This window comes from Sitophilus oryzae, unplaced genomic scaffold (assembly GCF_002938485.1).
Source record: "Sitophilus oryzae breed Bouriz unplaced genomic scaffold, Soryzae_2.0 scaffold_1007_pilon_pilon, whole genome shotgun sequence".
Lineage (NCBI taxonomy): Eukaryota > Metazoa > Arthropoda > Insecta > Coleoptera > Curculionidae > Sitophilus > Sitophilus oryzae.
The window spans coordinates 289,190-304,782 of NW_022145624.1; the positions used below are offsets into that span (position 1 = coordinate 289,190).

At 32.7% G+C, this 15,593-nt stretch overlaps 1 protein-coding gene across 4 annotated transcripts in view; it reads right to left on the reverse strand.

Moving 5' to 3' along the window:
• Positions 1–15,593, reverse strand: part of LOC115891350 (tachykinin-like peptides receptor 99D) — a 181,843-nt gene that overhangs the window by 30,890 nt on the left and 135,360 nt on the right. For all 4 annotated transcript variants that reach the window (XR_004051822.1, XR_004051821.1, XR_004051820.1 and 1 more), the window contains exons 2-5: positions 11,211–11,326; positions 7,569–7,721; positions 5,404–5,578; positions 2,210–2,425 (exon numbers count right to left, since the gene is read on the reverse strand). Coding sequence is in view for 1 of the 4 variants with exons in the window: in XM_030911803.1 (XP_030767663.1) it covers positions 2,210–2,425; positions 5,404–5,578; positions 7,569–7,721; positions 11,211–11,301 (635 nt within the window). In the remaining 3 variants the exon portion in view is untranslated. The remainder of the gene's footprint in view (positions 1–2,209; positions 2,426–5,403; positions 5,579–7,568; positions 7,722–11,210; positions 11,327–15,593) is intronic.

A 15,593-nucleotide genomic window follows, 5' to 3' on the forward strand; every position in this document is an offset into this window, starting at 1 on the left:
AATTTATTATTCAATAACATTATTGTCTTTACGTCTTAATATCAGTCTGGAAAAGATATTCACACGTATAAATTTTAGTCAGAAAGTTTGAAACGTAGTAATACCGTAACTTTCTCACTGCTTAAACTTGCAACTTAACGATAAGTAATTCAATGCAGACAAGTCTACGTGAAATCTATCTTTTGATCTTTTACGGAAAGCTGCCGGAATTCCTTCGCGTTAAACACAAACAAAAACACGCGATTTACTTCGAGAAAACTTTGTACAAACGGCACAAACGACAAAACCTTGGCGAGTTATTTTCGGAAAACACTTATTTCGCGAAGAATTCATTCTCTCGACTCAACTTCCATCGTTAACCGGATACTTTTCCATCTAGCTCGTCTATTTCCCGATTTTGATTGATGGAGATGGTTTCCTGCGCTTTTCTCTAACTGGAAACTCAGGGTTTTCCGTCTAAATTAAATTTCCAACTTGTCCTTCCTTAGCTGGCTTCGTCTGTTGCTGTTCCGATTGGATTCGTTCGGCATAAAGAAAAATGCAAATAGAATTTTCCTCATTCTGGATAAAACGACGCATCAGAACTTCTGGATTACTTGTTTACAAGTTGATTGTTACAAATTACTGTACAGGGTGTCCTATTTTCGTTGAAATCATATACGGTATCTCTCCGTATTAGTGAAGCTAGAAGGGTGCGGTTTGTACAAACCTATCTCACTTTTTTGTCAAACGGAAGATGCGCTAAACAAAATTTTTATAGCCCTCTTCGTTTCTGAGCTACAGGGTCTTTTTGAATATTTTGCAATTTGGGACACCCCCCGTATCCCTGTTATTGTTTTACGTAGAATACAGTGGCGTTGTTATTCTACGAAAAGCATAATTTTAAAGATGTGAGCTAAAGTTATGTTTTCTTAAACGGAACACCCTGTATATTTATAAAATACTAGCGTGTACCAGCGACTTCGTTCGCGTCGAATTAATCATTTGTAATGGTGATGATAAAGCAAAGCAAGAATTTCCATTAACATGCAAACTGGATAAAATTTTCTCACATTTATGTCAGCATGAGAAAAAACAATATGGCGATATTATTATATAACTTGGTAATATTTGAGGGGTAGTTTCATCTCGTTGGAATTTGACATTCGAAAAATAAGCTTTTTAAAGAAAGGTTAAGAAATTACCCAACTTTTTGGAACACCCTGTATGATTTTTTAAAAAATTTCAAAATATGTAAAAAAACCAAATAAATTATGCTTGTTCAAGCGTTTCCCCGAAAGACTAACCGTTTTTTAAATAACAAATATTGTAATATTTGGGGGGCGTTTTCACCCTCTTGGAATTTGAGATTCGAGAAACCCTTCCTTATCGAACCTCTACACCCCACAGTCAATCGGTTTGCCAAAAATCAGCTTTAAACGTCAAGCAGATTAAGCAGAATCGTGATTACTCATTGGTCATATTTTATGAAACACCCTGTATAAATTTATAAAAAATCTTAAAATATGTAAAACAACAAAATAAAATATACGTGCTTAAGAGTTTTTCCGAAAAACTCACCGGTTTTTAATTAAAAAATATTTTAATATTTGAGGGATAGTTTCACCCCCTTAGAATTCGGGTTTCGAAAAATCCCGTTTTATCGAACCTCTACACCCTAAAGTCAATCTGTTTTCCAAAAATCAGCTTTTTACGACAAGCGCTTTAAGTAGGATCGTGATTAATCAATGACCAGATTTTACGAAACACCCTGTATACATTTTAAAAAAATCTTAAAATATGTAGAAAAACCAAATAAAATATACGTGTTTAAGCGCTTTTTCGGAAACTTGACCGTTTTTTAAATAACAAATATTGTAATATTTGAGGGGTGGTTTCACCCTCTTGGAACTGGAATTTCGAGAAATCCCTTCTTATCGAACCTCTACACCCTAGAATCAACCTGTATGCCAAAATTGAGTTTGTTACGTTGAGTGGCTTGAGCAGGATCGTGATTAATCAGTATGTCAGTCACTTAAGGATTTTATATATTAGTATAGATTTTTACTAATTGATTTATTAGTAGGCCATGATTGATAATAAAAGAAACTAAAAAAAAACTGGAATTGGTTCTCCAATGGTCTAAGACACATGAAGAGGTCTCCCCAATGAATACCTCAGGAGATTGAATTGGGCTTACATTATTTTATAGAAAAAAAGACACGCTTACTAGTATTCGTAGACGCTCTCACTGCTGTATCCATCTGGCCATTCTGGATAACATACTATCCGGTCTTCTCCATTGGAGTAAGTCGTTCGGTAAGTCTTGTAAAACAGCAAGGACGGCATACCTATGATGATTCCCAAGATCCACGTCAGCAAAGCTAGGATCAGTGTTACCATTCTACCCATTCGTGGTTTCAGAGGTGTCATGATAGCCATATATCTAAAAATAGATAGAAAACAAAAAGCTGTAAGTCAGTAAAATGTAATTATCGGGAATGTAGAAATATAAATTATTAATTTGTGACATTATTGAACACTCACAATTTTTTAGTTTACGTAGACTGAAGTAGTAAACTTAAATAAAAACTCTTTAATGTACCCTCGTATCTACATCTATCCGTCCATAAATGCTCGTATGTTACGTGTCCAAAGATTTTATTGCCAACTAATGCAAACTTGCCCGAGTGGCAAGTTTCAGCTGAGGGTCAAGTAAACGTCCACAGGGGGTTTACAAGACCGCCAAGCACAAGGGGGTTGTAGAAATATCAAATGTCACCCTCTCGGTCGGAGTTCCGCGGTAAATAAATATGCTTGGTCTAATTTTAGAATTGCAAATGAAATTCTGCGCTTTCTTGAACGTATAATAGAAGCATAAAAAATATTCCTATAAAAAAGAGAATTTTAATATATTATGTGGATATGCATAAGTAAAATTTATTTTATTTTTAATAAGCATTTTAAAAAACATTTTTATTTTCATTATTTATCATTAAAGAGTTGGGTTATTTGGTTGGTTGTATAACTCATCGTACAGTCTTAGGGCTTTGACAAAAGCCAGTATCTGAGACGGTTTTACATAGGTTAGTTCTCCATCTCTGATATCAGTAGTACCAAAGTCTTTGGGATAAATGGTTGTCGTCTCGGGGCACTCAGTTTCCCCATTTTCCCCACAGATTCTGCATTTACCGTTGTTTCTTATAGCTTCACTAGCGCGTACCCGCGACTTCGTTCGCGTTAAATTAATCATTTGTAATGGTAATGATAAAGCAAAGCAAGAATTTCCATTAACATACAAACTGGATAAAATTTTCTCACATTTATGTCAGCATGCGAAAAAAAAATATGGCGATATTATTATATAACTTGGTAATATTTGAGGGGTAGTTTCATCTCGTTGGAATTTGACTTTCGAAAAATCCGTTTGCCAAAAATAAGCTTTTTACGTTTTAAGCAGAATCGTGGTTAATCATTTACCCAACTTTTTGGAAAATCCTGTATGATTTTTTAAAAAAATTCAAAATATGTAAAAAAAAACAAAATAAATTATGCGTGTCCAAGCGTTTTCCCGAAAGACTAACCGTTTTTTAAATAACAAGTATTGTAATATTTGAGGGGCGTTTTCACCCTCTTGGAATTTGAGATTCGAGAAACCCCTCCTTATCGAACCTCTACACCCCACAGTCAATCCGTTTGCCAAAAATCAGCTTTAAAAGTCAAGCAGTTTAAGCAGAATCATGATTACTCAATGGTCATATTTTATGAAACACCCTGTATAAATTTTTAAAAGATCTTAAAATATGTAAAACAACAAAATAAAATATACGTGTTTAAGAGTTTTTCCGAAAAAACAATTATTTGAGGGGTGGTTTCACCCCCTTAGAATTCGAGTTTCGAAAAATCCCTTCTTATCGAACCTCTATTTTTTATGTTTGGACTAAATTTGAATGAATATTGAAAAAAAAATATTGAATTGATATTTCTCGATCGTTAGTTGTGAAAAACTTCTTCGAGGGTCTAAGACACTGTAGGTTAACTTGTCGTATGTTTTTTCTACTATTTTGGAGGATATGGTAGATGAGTTCAGCGCCTATATCACTGCTTGACTGTCAGTCTTGCCTGACAAAGCCCCCATTTCTTTTTAATATTTAAAAGATAACAAACCATCAAATTAATTTGATTTATATTTCCATATTATTTGAAAAAAAAAACATTTATGAACCGTAAAAAGGTTCTTAAGTGTTGCAATTTTTATTTCTTTTTTATTCATTGAATGAAATGAGGGTTAGAAGATAAAAATGAAAGTGAAAGGGTCTGTTATATTCCCTACAGGCTATCAAAGAAGCGATATTTCTTAGAATCTCACTCCCCCTTCCTTGGGAGAATCTTTCATTAATGAAATATATTAAGTAAAATATATTTCTGTCTTGGAAGAATTCCAGGTATTTATTAGATCCTGCAGGAAGTGCCCCAATAAATTATTATCCAATTTAGAGAATTCCAAGTTCAAATGTTTGACCTGTATTATTATAGTTTGACTGGAGTTTAATCAAATCCTTTTTTTGTATTGAGATAACTTATAATAATAATTATAATTAATTTTTTAACAACAATAGTTTTTTTTATATTCTGCGTAGTTTAGAAAAAAATCAACTCTCTGTGTTGTTTATTAAAAATTCGATTTTCCCCATTGAAAGCGACTTCCTGGACAAGACTTCCGCCACTTCCGGCATTCGGAGATGCCTTTGTGTACGTTCTAATTTCCTTCAAGAAGATGGCCGACCTCTAGACGTAATAAATCAATTAAAAACATCAATACACGCCTGTTATTCAATGCCTCAAACATCTAACAGTTTATTTTTAACAATCCTGTTTAGTTATTTTTATAGAAAATGCGCAAAATGAGTATTTGTGAGTGTAAGTTTTTTGAAAATTTTATATACACTAGAGCGAAAAAAAAATATCTTCGTCTCGTAGTACGATCTAAAATTTCTCACATTGTTGTAACTGTAACAGCAAAGGCTCTTATGTTGTAGCAGACAAAATAAATGACAAACCTAACTTTTTATTTTTTTTCCATAGCAACTGTTAAAATTGCCTTATATCTATCAAAAATAGTAATTAAAATAGTACTTTAACCGCAAAGGCAGATTAAATGATACTTTAACAGCAAGGATAGGCTAAAAACTTTATTTCTTCTCGCACGTTTTTTAATTGCTTCCATTTTTGAAAATTTTTGCATTCCTTTTCATAAGTTATTCGGGATTTAAATGGAAGTAGTTTGGATATGGCGTTTGTGGCCTCAGCTATTAGATCACACTAAAAGACACTTTTTTCGCTTTACTGTAACATTTTGAAATATGTTAGTAACGACACTTTGTGTACAAGGCGATCGAAGTTGTATTTTGCATCAAAACTTACCTATCAATAGATATAGACATCAAGGAAAACACACTGGCACAAACCGACAACACCGCAATGAATTGGCTGATTTTGCAGTAGAGCTCCCCAAACGGCCAATAGGAATACAGCATGTACACGTAGTTGAATGTGACGTTCAGTGTAGAGACCATGGTGTCAGCTACTGACAGATTTACTGCAAAAAAAGTAATATATGTATACCGGGTGTTGCATCGTCGGACGGGACATAGGAAATCCCATGTAAATTTTAATGGGGTCAATTATGGGCTTCCCTAATTATTTTAGAGAATTATTCTATTTAGGTTTATTGAAGAGCACTAAAACCCACATTCAAAAGAATAACTTTAGATATTTTTGATTACCCCTTTTACGAGTTATCGCCGATTTCTTTTTAAATATTTCTCCTTTCTTATGGCCCTGTATTTACTTATGAGCACCAATCAAGGTAAAAGATAACTGTCAAATGAAGTTGTCATTTCAGAAATTTACCTATTTAGTGCTTTATTATTATTGAAAACACATTCCTACATCGGAAATCTTAAAGATGTACAAATTAATATGAATTAAAGTAAAATAAAATAATCAATTACAAGGTTAATTATAGTATTATTACAATATTCAATAAGTTATTAATTTAGGTACTATTAAATTGTTAGAACTTTAGGATTTAAGAAGATGTTCAAATATTCCTCCAACGACTGCTAGACAATAACCCAGACGATCATAAAATGCTCTTCTTACATTCGCTAGTTGGTAAACTGAAATTCTATTGCATTCGGCAGAAATAGCATTTTTTAACTCGTCTAGATTTGGAAATTTTTTATCCTTGTATATCCTGTTTTTTAAATGGCCCCAGAGAAAGAAATCATTTGGCGAAATATCAGGAGACCTTGCTGGCCAATTTACTGTATGATTTAGGCCAATAACGTTTCCGTTAAAACTATTGTCTAAATATTCCCGAACAGCCAGGGTACTATGTGCCGGGCAGCCATCCATTTGGTACCAAACTTCCTGATTTTCCCTAGCGGCATCATGTAAAGCAGGTAAAATATGATTTTCGAATAGTTCCAAATAATATTCTGCATTTAAATTTGGCGTAAGAAATAATGGCCCGATAATGTCCGAATATCCCTGCCCAAACATTTACTTTCTGTGGATATTGCGTCCTTGTTTCGACAAACCTGTGTTGGTTTTCTTTGTTCCAATATCGATAATTTTGAACACTGGGTTCATTGTTTTAGGTAAACGTGCATTCGTCAGTGAAACATATGTTTTTTTAAAAATTCCCTATCCGTGTTTGCTCTTTCCATCATATCAAAACAAAACGCCTGTCGCCGTATTTCGTCCCCATCTCGTAGCTCTTGGTGCTTTTCATATTTGAAGGAATAGTATTTATGTCGTTTCAAAATTCGAAACGCTGTAGTGTGATCTATTCCTATTTCATCCTCAAGTTTCCTTGTGCTGATCTTTCCATCGTTCTCTTCCACGCACAATAAAACTTCCAAGTCGGTATCATTTCTTGCATCTTCTCTTTGTTCCTGCCTTGCTTCACATCTGCAGTTATTTATTAGGGTACCTTTGGTCTCAAATCTCTGGATATTCCTTGCGATTGTAGATTTTCCAGGTATCGGTCTATTCGGATACAGAGCAGCAAACATGCCCGACACCTTTTGATAACTATTTCCTTGATAATACCATATTTAATCATCAATACTTTTTCTTCGGTAGTGTAATTCATGGCTAATATTTTCGATGTAGGTATGAGTTTTCAATAATAATAAAGCACTAAATAGGTAAATTTTTGAAATGACAACTTCATTTGACAGTTATCTTTTACCTTGACTGGTGCTCATAAGTAAATACAGGGCCATAAGAAAGGAGAAATATTTAAAAAGAAATCGGCGATAACTCTTAAACGGACTAATCAAAAATATACCAAGTTATTCTTTTGAATGTGGGTTTTAGTGCTCTTCAATAAACCTAAATAGAATTATTCTCTAAAATAATTAGGGAAGCCAATAATTGACCCCATTAAAATTTACATGGGATTTCCTATATCCCGCTCGACGATGCAACACCCGGTGTATAATTCACTCTATTTCTGGTTCTGAAGAAAAAAATATATAAAAAAGTATGAAAAAGTATCTGAAATCTAGAATACTTACGTAAAAAATAGTTTGTCACCGTTCTCATTCTTTTGTGGGCTAGGACTATCCATATTACTATTAGGTTGCCCCCCGTAGCCACGATGACCATTCCAGCGTACAGAATGCTCCATAAAATCTGTCGCCATACTGGCAAAATAAATTGGATCCTGTCTGTAAAGAAAGAACATTTATGCGTTCGGATTTCAAGCATGAAGAAGCATAGTTTTATATTTAATGTCTCTTGTCTTCAAGCATTATCGTTGGTATGTTTGTTCTATCAAATGATAGTAAAAGATAAGAAATAAAGTTTCCAGCAAATATAAAATGTTGAGAAAAAAACATAATTTTATATTTGGTTGATATACAGGGTGGTCCGAACTGTATTCCGGAAACTTCGGCAGCGTATTCTGCGAATAAAAATAAGTAAAAAAGTTCGTGTAAATGTATGTCTTAAAATGTTTAGTTTCGGAGATACAGGGTGTAGAAGTTTCAATTTTATTTCGATTTTTTCCAAATAATTTCTGAAGTACTTTCAATATTTGGCTCAAAATTGGTGCCTGTGAGTTTTTTAACATGAGAAATTTGATTTTGATGTCAATATGACTTCTATTGGCAGGGGGCGCCACCTACATGTGTTTTAACGGTTATGAAGGCCAATAACTTTTTGTCCGTACCTGTATAAAACTACTGAGTGAAAAAATATACATCTCCGTGACTTTTTACGTAAAAAATGTCTCTTGGTAAAAATCGCTACTAGCAATCGTTCTCAAGATATTTAAAATGGAAATAGTCAATACAAAAAATAAACACGTTTTGTAGATAGTTTATTTGGCTGAAATAATAAATTTGAAAAATTTTTATGTGTTTAAATCAATCATAGTTTTTTCCGCGAAAAAATGGTGATAAAAGAGTTTCTGGTGAACTTTTGGAAGAACGTTTCAAATTTAGAATTTCAGTTTAATAACTATTTAGTCAACATATATGTTTAATTTATGTCAATGATGACAGGTATTGATAATTTCGATTCCAAATATCTCGAGAACCATTACCCGTAGCGATTTTTACAAAGAGGCCTTTTTTACGTAAAAAACGTCTAAAATGTATATTTTTTTACTCATTAGTTTTATACAGGTACGGACAAAAAGTTATTACTCTTCAAACCAGTTAAAATACATGTAGGAGGCGCCCCCTATAAGTAGGAGTCATATTGACATGAAAATCAATTTTCTCATGTTAAAAAGCTCCCAGACACCAATTTTCGTCCAAATATTGACGTTACTTCTGAAATTATTTGGAAAAAATCGAAATAAAAATGAAACTTCTACACCCTGTATCTCCAAAACTAAGCATTTTAGGACATACAATTTTTTATTTATTTTTATCTGCAGAATATGCTGCCGAAGTTTCCGGAATACAGTTTGGACCACCCTGTATACTCGTAGTTGTATAGCAAAAAGCCTTCCATGTCTTCAGATGTTGATGGAACATACCATTAGGACTACCAATGTAACAAAAATCAGTTGGTTGTACTACTCAACAATTTTTTCAACTAAAATACTCATACATAATATGAAATAATATAAAAAGGGGATAGATAATATTGTGAAATATCATCAGATGTCCAAGAAGCAAGCCATCATTAATGTAAAAACAAAATAATCTAGTAAAAACTAAAGATTTGTCTGTCAACTTAATCAAAAATAATTAATATAATTCCGCAAATAAAATGCATAAAATTCGACAAGCCAAAGTTTCTTTTTGTCTCTCAAATGTGTGTGATTAAAATTAACTCTATAACATTTATGAATAAAACTTTCCTGCGTTAGAATGTGAAAAGGCAAACAACAAGAATTACAACACGTATTTTCAACGGAGACGATGTGTGTGTGCTGTTCAACAGCAATGAAAGTTAATCAAAAGTTAATTAATTTTAAAAGAGCTCTCTTCAGTGTTGTTCAGTTGGCTTAAGCGAGGTGGACGAACAAGGTACTTGTTCTTCTTGAACATAATTTTAATTAAATTGTGATTTATTTAAAACATAATACTCGTATGTGTAGAGACTGTTCAGTCATCGTTCAACGCTACGTCATCATTATTTGTCAAAATATCAGCTTTAGGGCGTGTCCGAGATCACTTCATATTGTTTAGAAAATTTTAAGTACGTTTCTATATTATTTATTGAGCGAGTTTCGTTTTTTTTCGGGATTTATTATTTTTTTCTTGAACTCTTCATCAGTTATTATGATCCCTTTAGTTCCAATCATTTAGATTGTTGAAATTCCTATTTTTAAAGCATCAGCAACTCGCTATATTGTTTAAAAACGCTATCGGTTTGTATTTTACATGGGAATATTACATCTTTGCATTGTGCTTACTTCAAATACGGCGACCACGGGCAAGAGTGTTCTACGAGCGTCTCATTCTCGAGAAAAATAGTTTATAACCTTTGCAATGAGCTCTGGTTCATTTTGATTAAATCTTTGAGGCATTTTTGCAATAAAAAAATTTGAATTTTGTTTTCCAGCAACGATCAAAGTTTAATTTTGACATTGATCGATGTCCGTCAATAAAATTATAACCCCAAATCAAATGACAATGGCAATTACCAAAAAAATATGCTGTAATTTACGAAATGCCGTAATGACGTCGCCAATCTCTTTCATCTGGTCGTCAAGTGATTGAGAGAGTTCGACAATATATGACGTCACATTGAACGATGGCTGAACATTCTATATACAGGGTGACAAAACCTTCCGCAAGGCATAACGGCCAGGATATTTTTTTATTCAAAAAATCCAAAAACACGTCAATTTTGTTTTGCACCAAAAAAGTTTTCAACCCTCCAAACGGGGGTGTCATCCCCCAACTTTTTTCAAATGGGAAGGGGGGTCAAGTGGCACAGCAATGAAAAGAGCTTTCTCTATATTTCCCCGCTTCGTTTTTGAAAATCGGTCGAGTCATTGAGAAAATATGAAGGATTGAAATTTGAAAAGTTTATTTAAACATTTATCAGAGTAAATGATAGAAGGACCAATTTGCGGGTTTTTTTCTTATTCTTTCTAGATGTTCTTTCAAGTTTGAACGATCAGGTGCGGTCTTAATAGCGTTAAACGGACCTACAATAGAATTTCCAAAAATACCAGCCCGCGACGATCAAAATCGTCTTCGTTGAGTTCTTGTACCAACTGGATTTTGTACGGATGGAACTTGTGTTTATTTAATATCCTTTGGATACTTGTAGGATTCACGCCGGTCTCATTGGCTAATTTTCTTGTACTCAGCGTATTATCCATGGCAACTTCGCCCAATACGAATACCTCCATAGCTTCATTTACTACAGGATTTTCATTCTGCCTCTTTTTATTCATAACGGAACCAGTTTCGCGAAATTTCTGAAAAAAAAAATTACCCTGGCCGTTATGCATTGCGGAACGTTTTCGATGGGCCACCCTGTATATGTTTTCATTGACTAAGAGAAGAATATTCTATATTCACTTTTCTATAAAAAGAAACATGATTACAAAAAAGAACTTTTGTACTTCTGACTTCTTTGACTGCAAAACAAACGGCAACAAATTATTGTAGTAAACTCGCATTAAAGAATCTATAAATTTACTCATAAGGTCACTCGTTGTTTTAAACACGCTGTATATATCTTACCTTCTAACGTATAATTTGGACTAAACGGTGATAGGCTGGTATTCTGTGAATAATTTACAGAAAGGTTTTCATTGTACGTGGACAGGTTCATCTTGACTTGTACCCTGGCATCAATTCTGTAACAAAAAATATTAAAATAGCTTTAAATTTATTGTCTCTTTAATATCTGTTGAAAATATACAGTCAGTAAAGTTAGTCTTATAAAAAAATAAATTAGTAATAAACGTATTGCAAGTTTATTATTAACAAATTCTGTGTTTAAAAGATTATAAACAAAAGATGTTATCGTGGAGACTATAATAAAAAAGAAGAAAGAATTTTTTGGGCAAGTACTAAGTAAGATTAGCCATGAAACATTACATGAACGAAAACATGACTAAAACTACTTGTTTTAGTCATGTTTTTAGTTGTCAGTTTTGAGTCAATATTTTTTAATTCTCTTTCGTGTCGATTGCTGATTGAATTCGAGCCAGAAATGGCTCAAAATGAAATGTAAATTGCCAACAGATATTCAGGCTGAGGCGACGAACGCCATATCCAAACTACTTCCATTTAAATCCCGAATAACTTATGAAAAGGAATACAAAAATTTGAAAATGGAAGCAATTAAAAAACGTGCGAGAAGAAATAAAGTTTTTAACCTATCCTCGCTGTTAAAGTATCATTTAATCTACCCTTGCGGAAAGTACTATTTTATCTAATATTTTTGATAGATATCAGGCAATTTTAACAGTTGCTATGAAAAAAAAATTCAATCTATTTAATGGTTGTTTGGTTATTTTATCAGCTTTTAATCAGGTCAGTAGCTTGTACGAAGATTAAAAAAAGAGTTTAAAAAAAGGATTAATAGGCATATACGTGAGTGAACAAAAACCGATAAAAAAGTATCCGGCGATGACTAGTTCTATTGTACACTGAACTGAATGTCACATCGATCTGTCAAATAAAAAAAAAGCAGTGAAAAATTTGGACGGGATAAAAACGCGCATACCTATGGATAAAAGGAACGATTTTTTGATTGTTTTTTTATGTATGCTCCGTGGAAACAAACGTGAAAAGATTTATATAGATTGCTCTTGTTTGCCTTTGGATTACACCCTAGTTTATTCCTCGATTTGTTTTGAACAAAAAATTGATAGGTTATGTGTATTTTGATTTTTTTCTGTAAAATTTAAAATATACACTGGAAAAAAAAATAACATAAAAATCAGGGAAGAAGTATGTTTCTTCAAAAAACACACACTATACGGAGAACTCTTCGAAGCTGGTCAAGGTCGCATTTCGTCGCCTAATTTTGTCGCATTTCAGTTTATTCCCAGTTGTCTCGACCTACTTTCGATTTTTAAAAGTGCCTAAAAACTAATCATGCGGAGAGGGTGGGGGAATTTTTTTGGCGTTTCCTGTTGCCTCGTTCAATTTTCTTTCGTTCTGAGCTATTTCCAAAACGTGGCGGTATCTGTACCCGAGGCAAAGGACTTTTTTTTCATAAATATCAGTGAAATAAGTAAACCTAGACGTTTTTACGATGATATTTCGTTAATTACATCTCGTTTTTCGTTTTCCACAAGATTAATATTTGATCGTGCGTTTATAATATGTAGAGTAGATATTTAAGAACAAAACATTTCACTCAATCTGCAGGATAGGAATATAATTACAATATGTTTATTATTTAATTTTATTATAATGAAATCTATACTAATATATAAAATCCTTAAGTGACTGACATACTGATTAATCACGATCCTGCTCAAACCACTCAACGTAAGAAGCTCAATTTTGGCATACAGGTTGATTCTAGGGTGTACAGGTTCGATAAGAAGGGATTTTTCGAAATTCCAGTTCCAAGAGGGTGAAACCACCCCTCAAATATTACAATATTTTTTATTTAAAAAACGGTCAAGTTTCCGAAAAAACGCTTTTTTTACATATTTTAAGATTTTTTAAAAATATATACAGGGTGGTTCGAAAAATCTGGTCATTGATTAATCACGATCCTGCTTAAAGCGCTTGACGAAAAAGCTGATTTTTGGAAAACAGATTGACTTTAGGGTGTAGAGTTTCGATAAGAAGGGATTTTTCGAAACTCGAATTCTAAGGGGGTGAAACTATCCCTCAAATATTAAAATACTTTTAATTTAAAAACCGGTGAGTTTCTCGTAAAAACTCTTAAACACGTATATTTTATTTTGTTGTTTTACATAACGCAGCACAAAAAATAACTCAATTAATAAAATATTTTATTTTGTAGATTTTCCTACAGTGGCAAAATTTTTGAAAAGAGTCTCTTTTTCATTATATTTCTATATGAAAATTATATTTTTTGTTACATCCTGTTTTCTATCGACCCTCATGGACGCAATTCCCTGACTAAACACATAATTTACACATGCACCCACACATGCTCACTGAAATAATTGTTTCGTTTAGCCCTTGTGGGAAATTTGAATAATTTCCAATCCTGGGGATGATTAGTGTTGGCGGGTAGTAATTGTGCTAGTTTACATCAACAGGTGACATAAACAGCTGTAAAATGAAGAGTTTCACCCCTATATCTCACATATACAGTGTGATTCAGGGGAAATAATGTCACAGTAAGCGCAGAAGTAATATTGTGGTTGGAACCGTTCTAAAATGCTGCTTTCTGTTTTTTTTTCTTCTAAAATAAAGAGTTTCGCTTCTGTACCTTACATATACTGTGGGATTCAAAGGAAACAGTGCCATAGTAAGCTTTTTTTTCCATAGCAACTGTTAAAATTGCCTTATATCTATCAAAAATAGTAGATAAAATAGTACTTTAACCGCAAGGGTAGATTAAATGATACTTTAACAGCGAGGATAGATTAAAAACTTTATTTCTTCTCGCACGTTTTTTAATTGCCTCCATTTTTGAAAATTTTTGTATTCCTTTTCATAAGTTATTCGGGATTTAAATGGAAGTAGTTTGGATATGGCGTTTGTCGCCTCAGCCTGAATATCTGTTGGTAATTTACTTATTTCGTTTTGAGCCATTTCTGGCTCCAATTCAATCAGCAATCGACACGAAAGAGAATTAAAAAATACTGACTCAAAACTGACAACTACAGAGATAAATTACGTAGAAATCAACGCCAACCCAGCACAATATTTTTTCTACTTGTAATAAATTCCTTGAAATAATAATTTCTGAATATTTTTTAAAACGTAATTCGCTATGGAAAAAAAATTGTTTTATACACGACGATAAAATTGCATTATCGTCTTGTATAAAAAATAACTCTTTTCTTTTTTCAAATGGTTAAAAAAACAACGTTAAACTTTATGATTATTCTCACAAAAGTTTTATTTAATCACCAGGTATAGTATACAATGACGTAAGGAACAAATGTTGCCCCTTTGTCTTGTCAAAATTCAGCTAATATGCGTGTTTCTGGATTTAGGGTAAGCAAAGTCCTTTGCCAAGATAGTCTCTCTAGTAATTCCAAGCATTCTCTATGTAGAATCGCAAGCGCATGTTTCTATTCTGCGAGAATTACCATAAAACGTACTCTGAAAAAAACTGTAACATCAAAGACAAACAAAACTAGGTAAGTAGGTCAGTTTTTGAACCCCATATGTTTTTCCCTGTTTAAGGTCTTTATTTTTTTAAACGTAATAGGTGTTATTTTTTCAAAATATCTTTACTTCAAATACTGAATAAATTTTAATGTAAATTTAAATAGTCTGAGGGTTTCTGTAATTGAATACAGGGTGTATTTTTAAATACGTGTAAATCTTTTAAGGACTGGTAGATCTGTATAAAAGAAACATATTTTCTTTTACATAGTTAGCTAAAACGTTGCTTACAAAAAAAATTTGAATAATAATTTTTACTAGTTTTCAAGGCTCTGAGAAACATAGTAAACATCGTCGTAAAATTATGAAAATTTCAGTATTTGTATGAAATTTTATGTATATTTAGAATATATACTGCTTTAATAACTTTAGCTGCTATGTTTTGTAGAAAACTGGATTTTTCGAACCTATGTTTTCGAACGATTCTTCATGGTTAGCTTAAATGATACCTACAGGTCATACTGAACTCTTAAGATCAAAATGGCCTATATTTTCGTGTTTTACGCCTTTTAATTAGTAGTTAACAGTAGCTTCATCAAAATTGGTGATCTGACCAAAATCGATAAATTTGAAAATTGCCAATTTTTGGCTATTTTTTACTAGTTTTCAAGGCTCTGAGAAACATAGTAAACATGGTCGAAAATTTATGAAAATTTCAGCATTTGTAGGAAATTTTATGTAGATTTAGAATATATAACGCTTTAATAGCTTAAGTCTTTAGGTTTTGTAAGAAACTGGATTTTTCAAACCCTTGTTTTCGAACGATTTTTCATTCTTAGCTAAAATGGT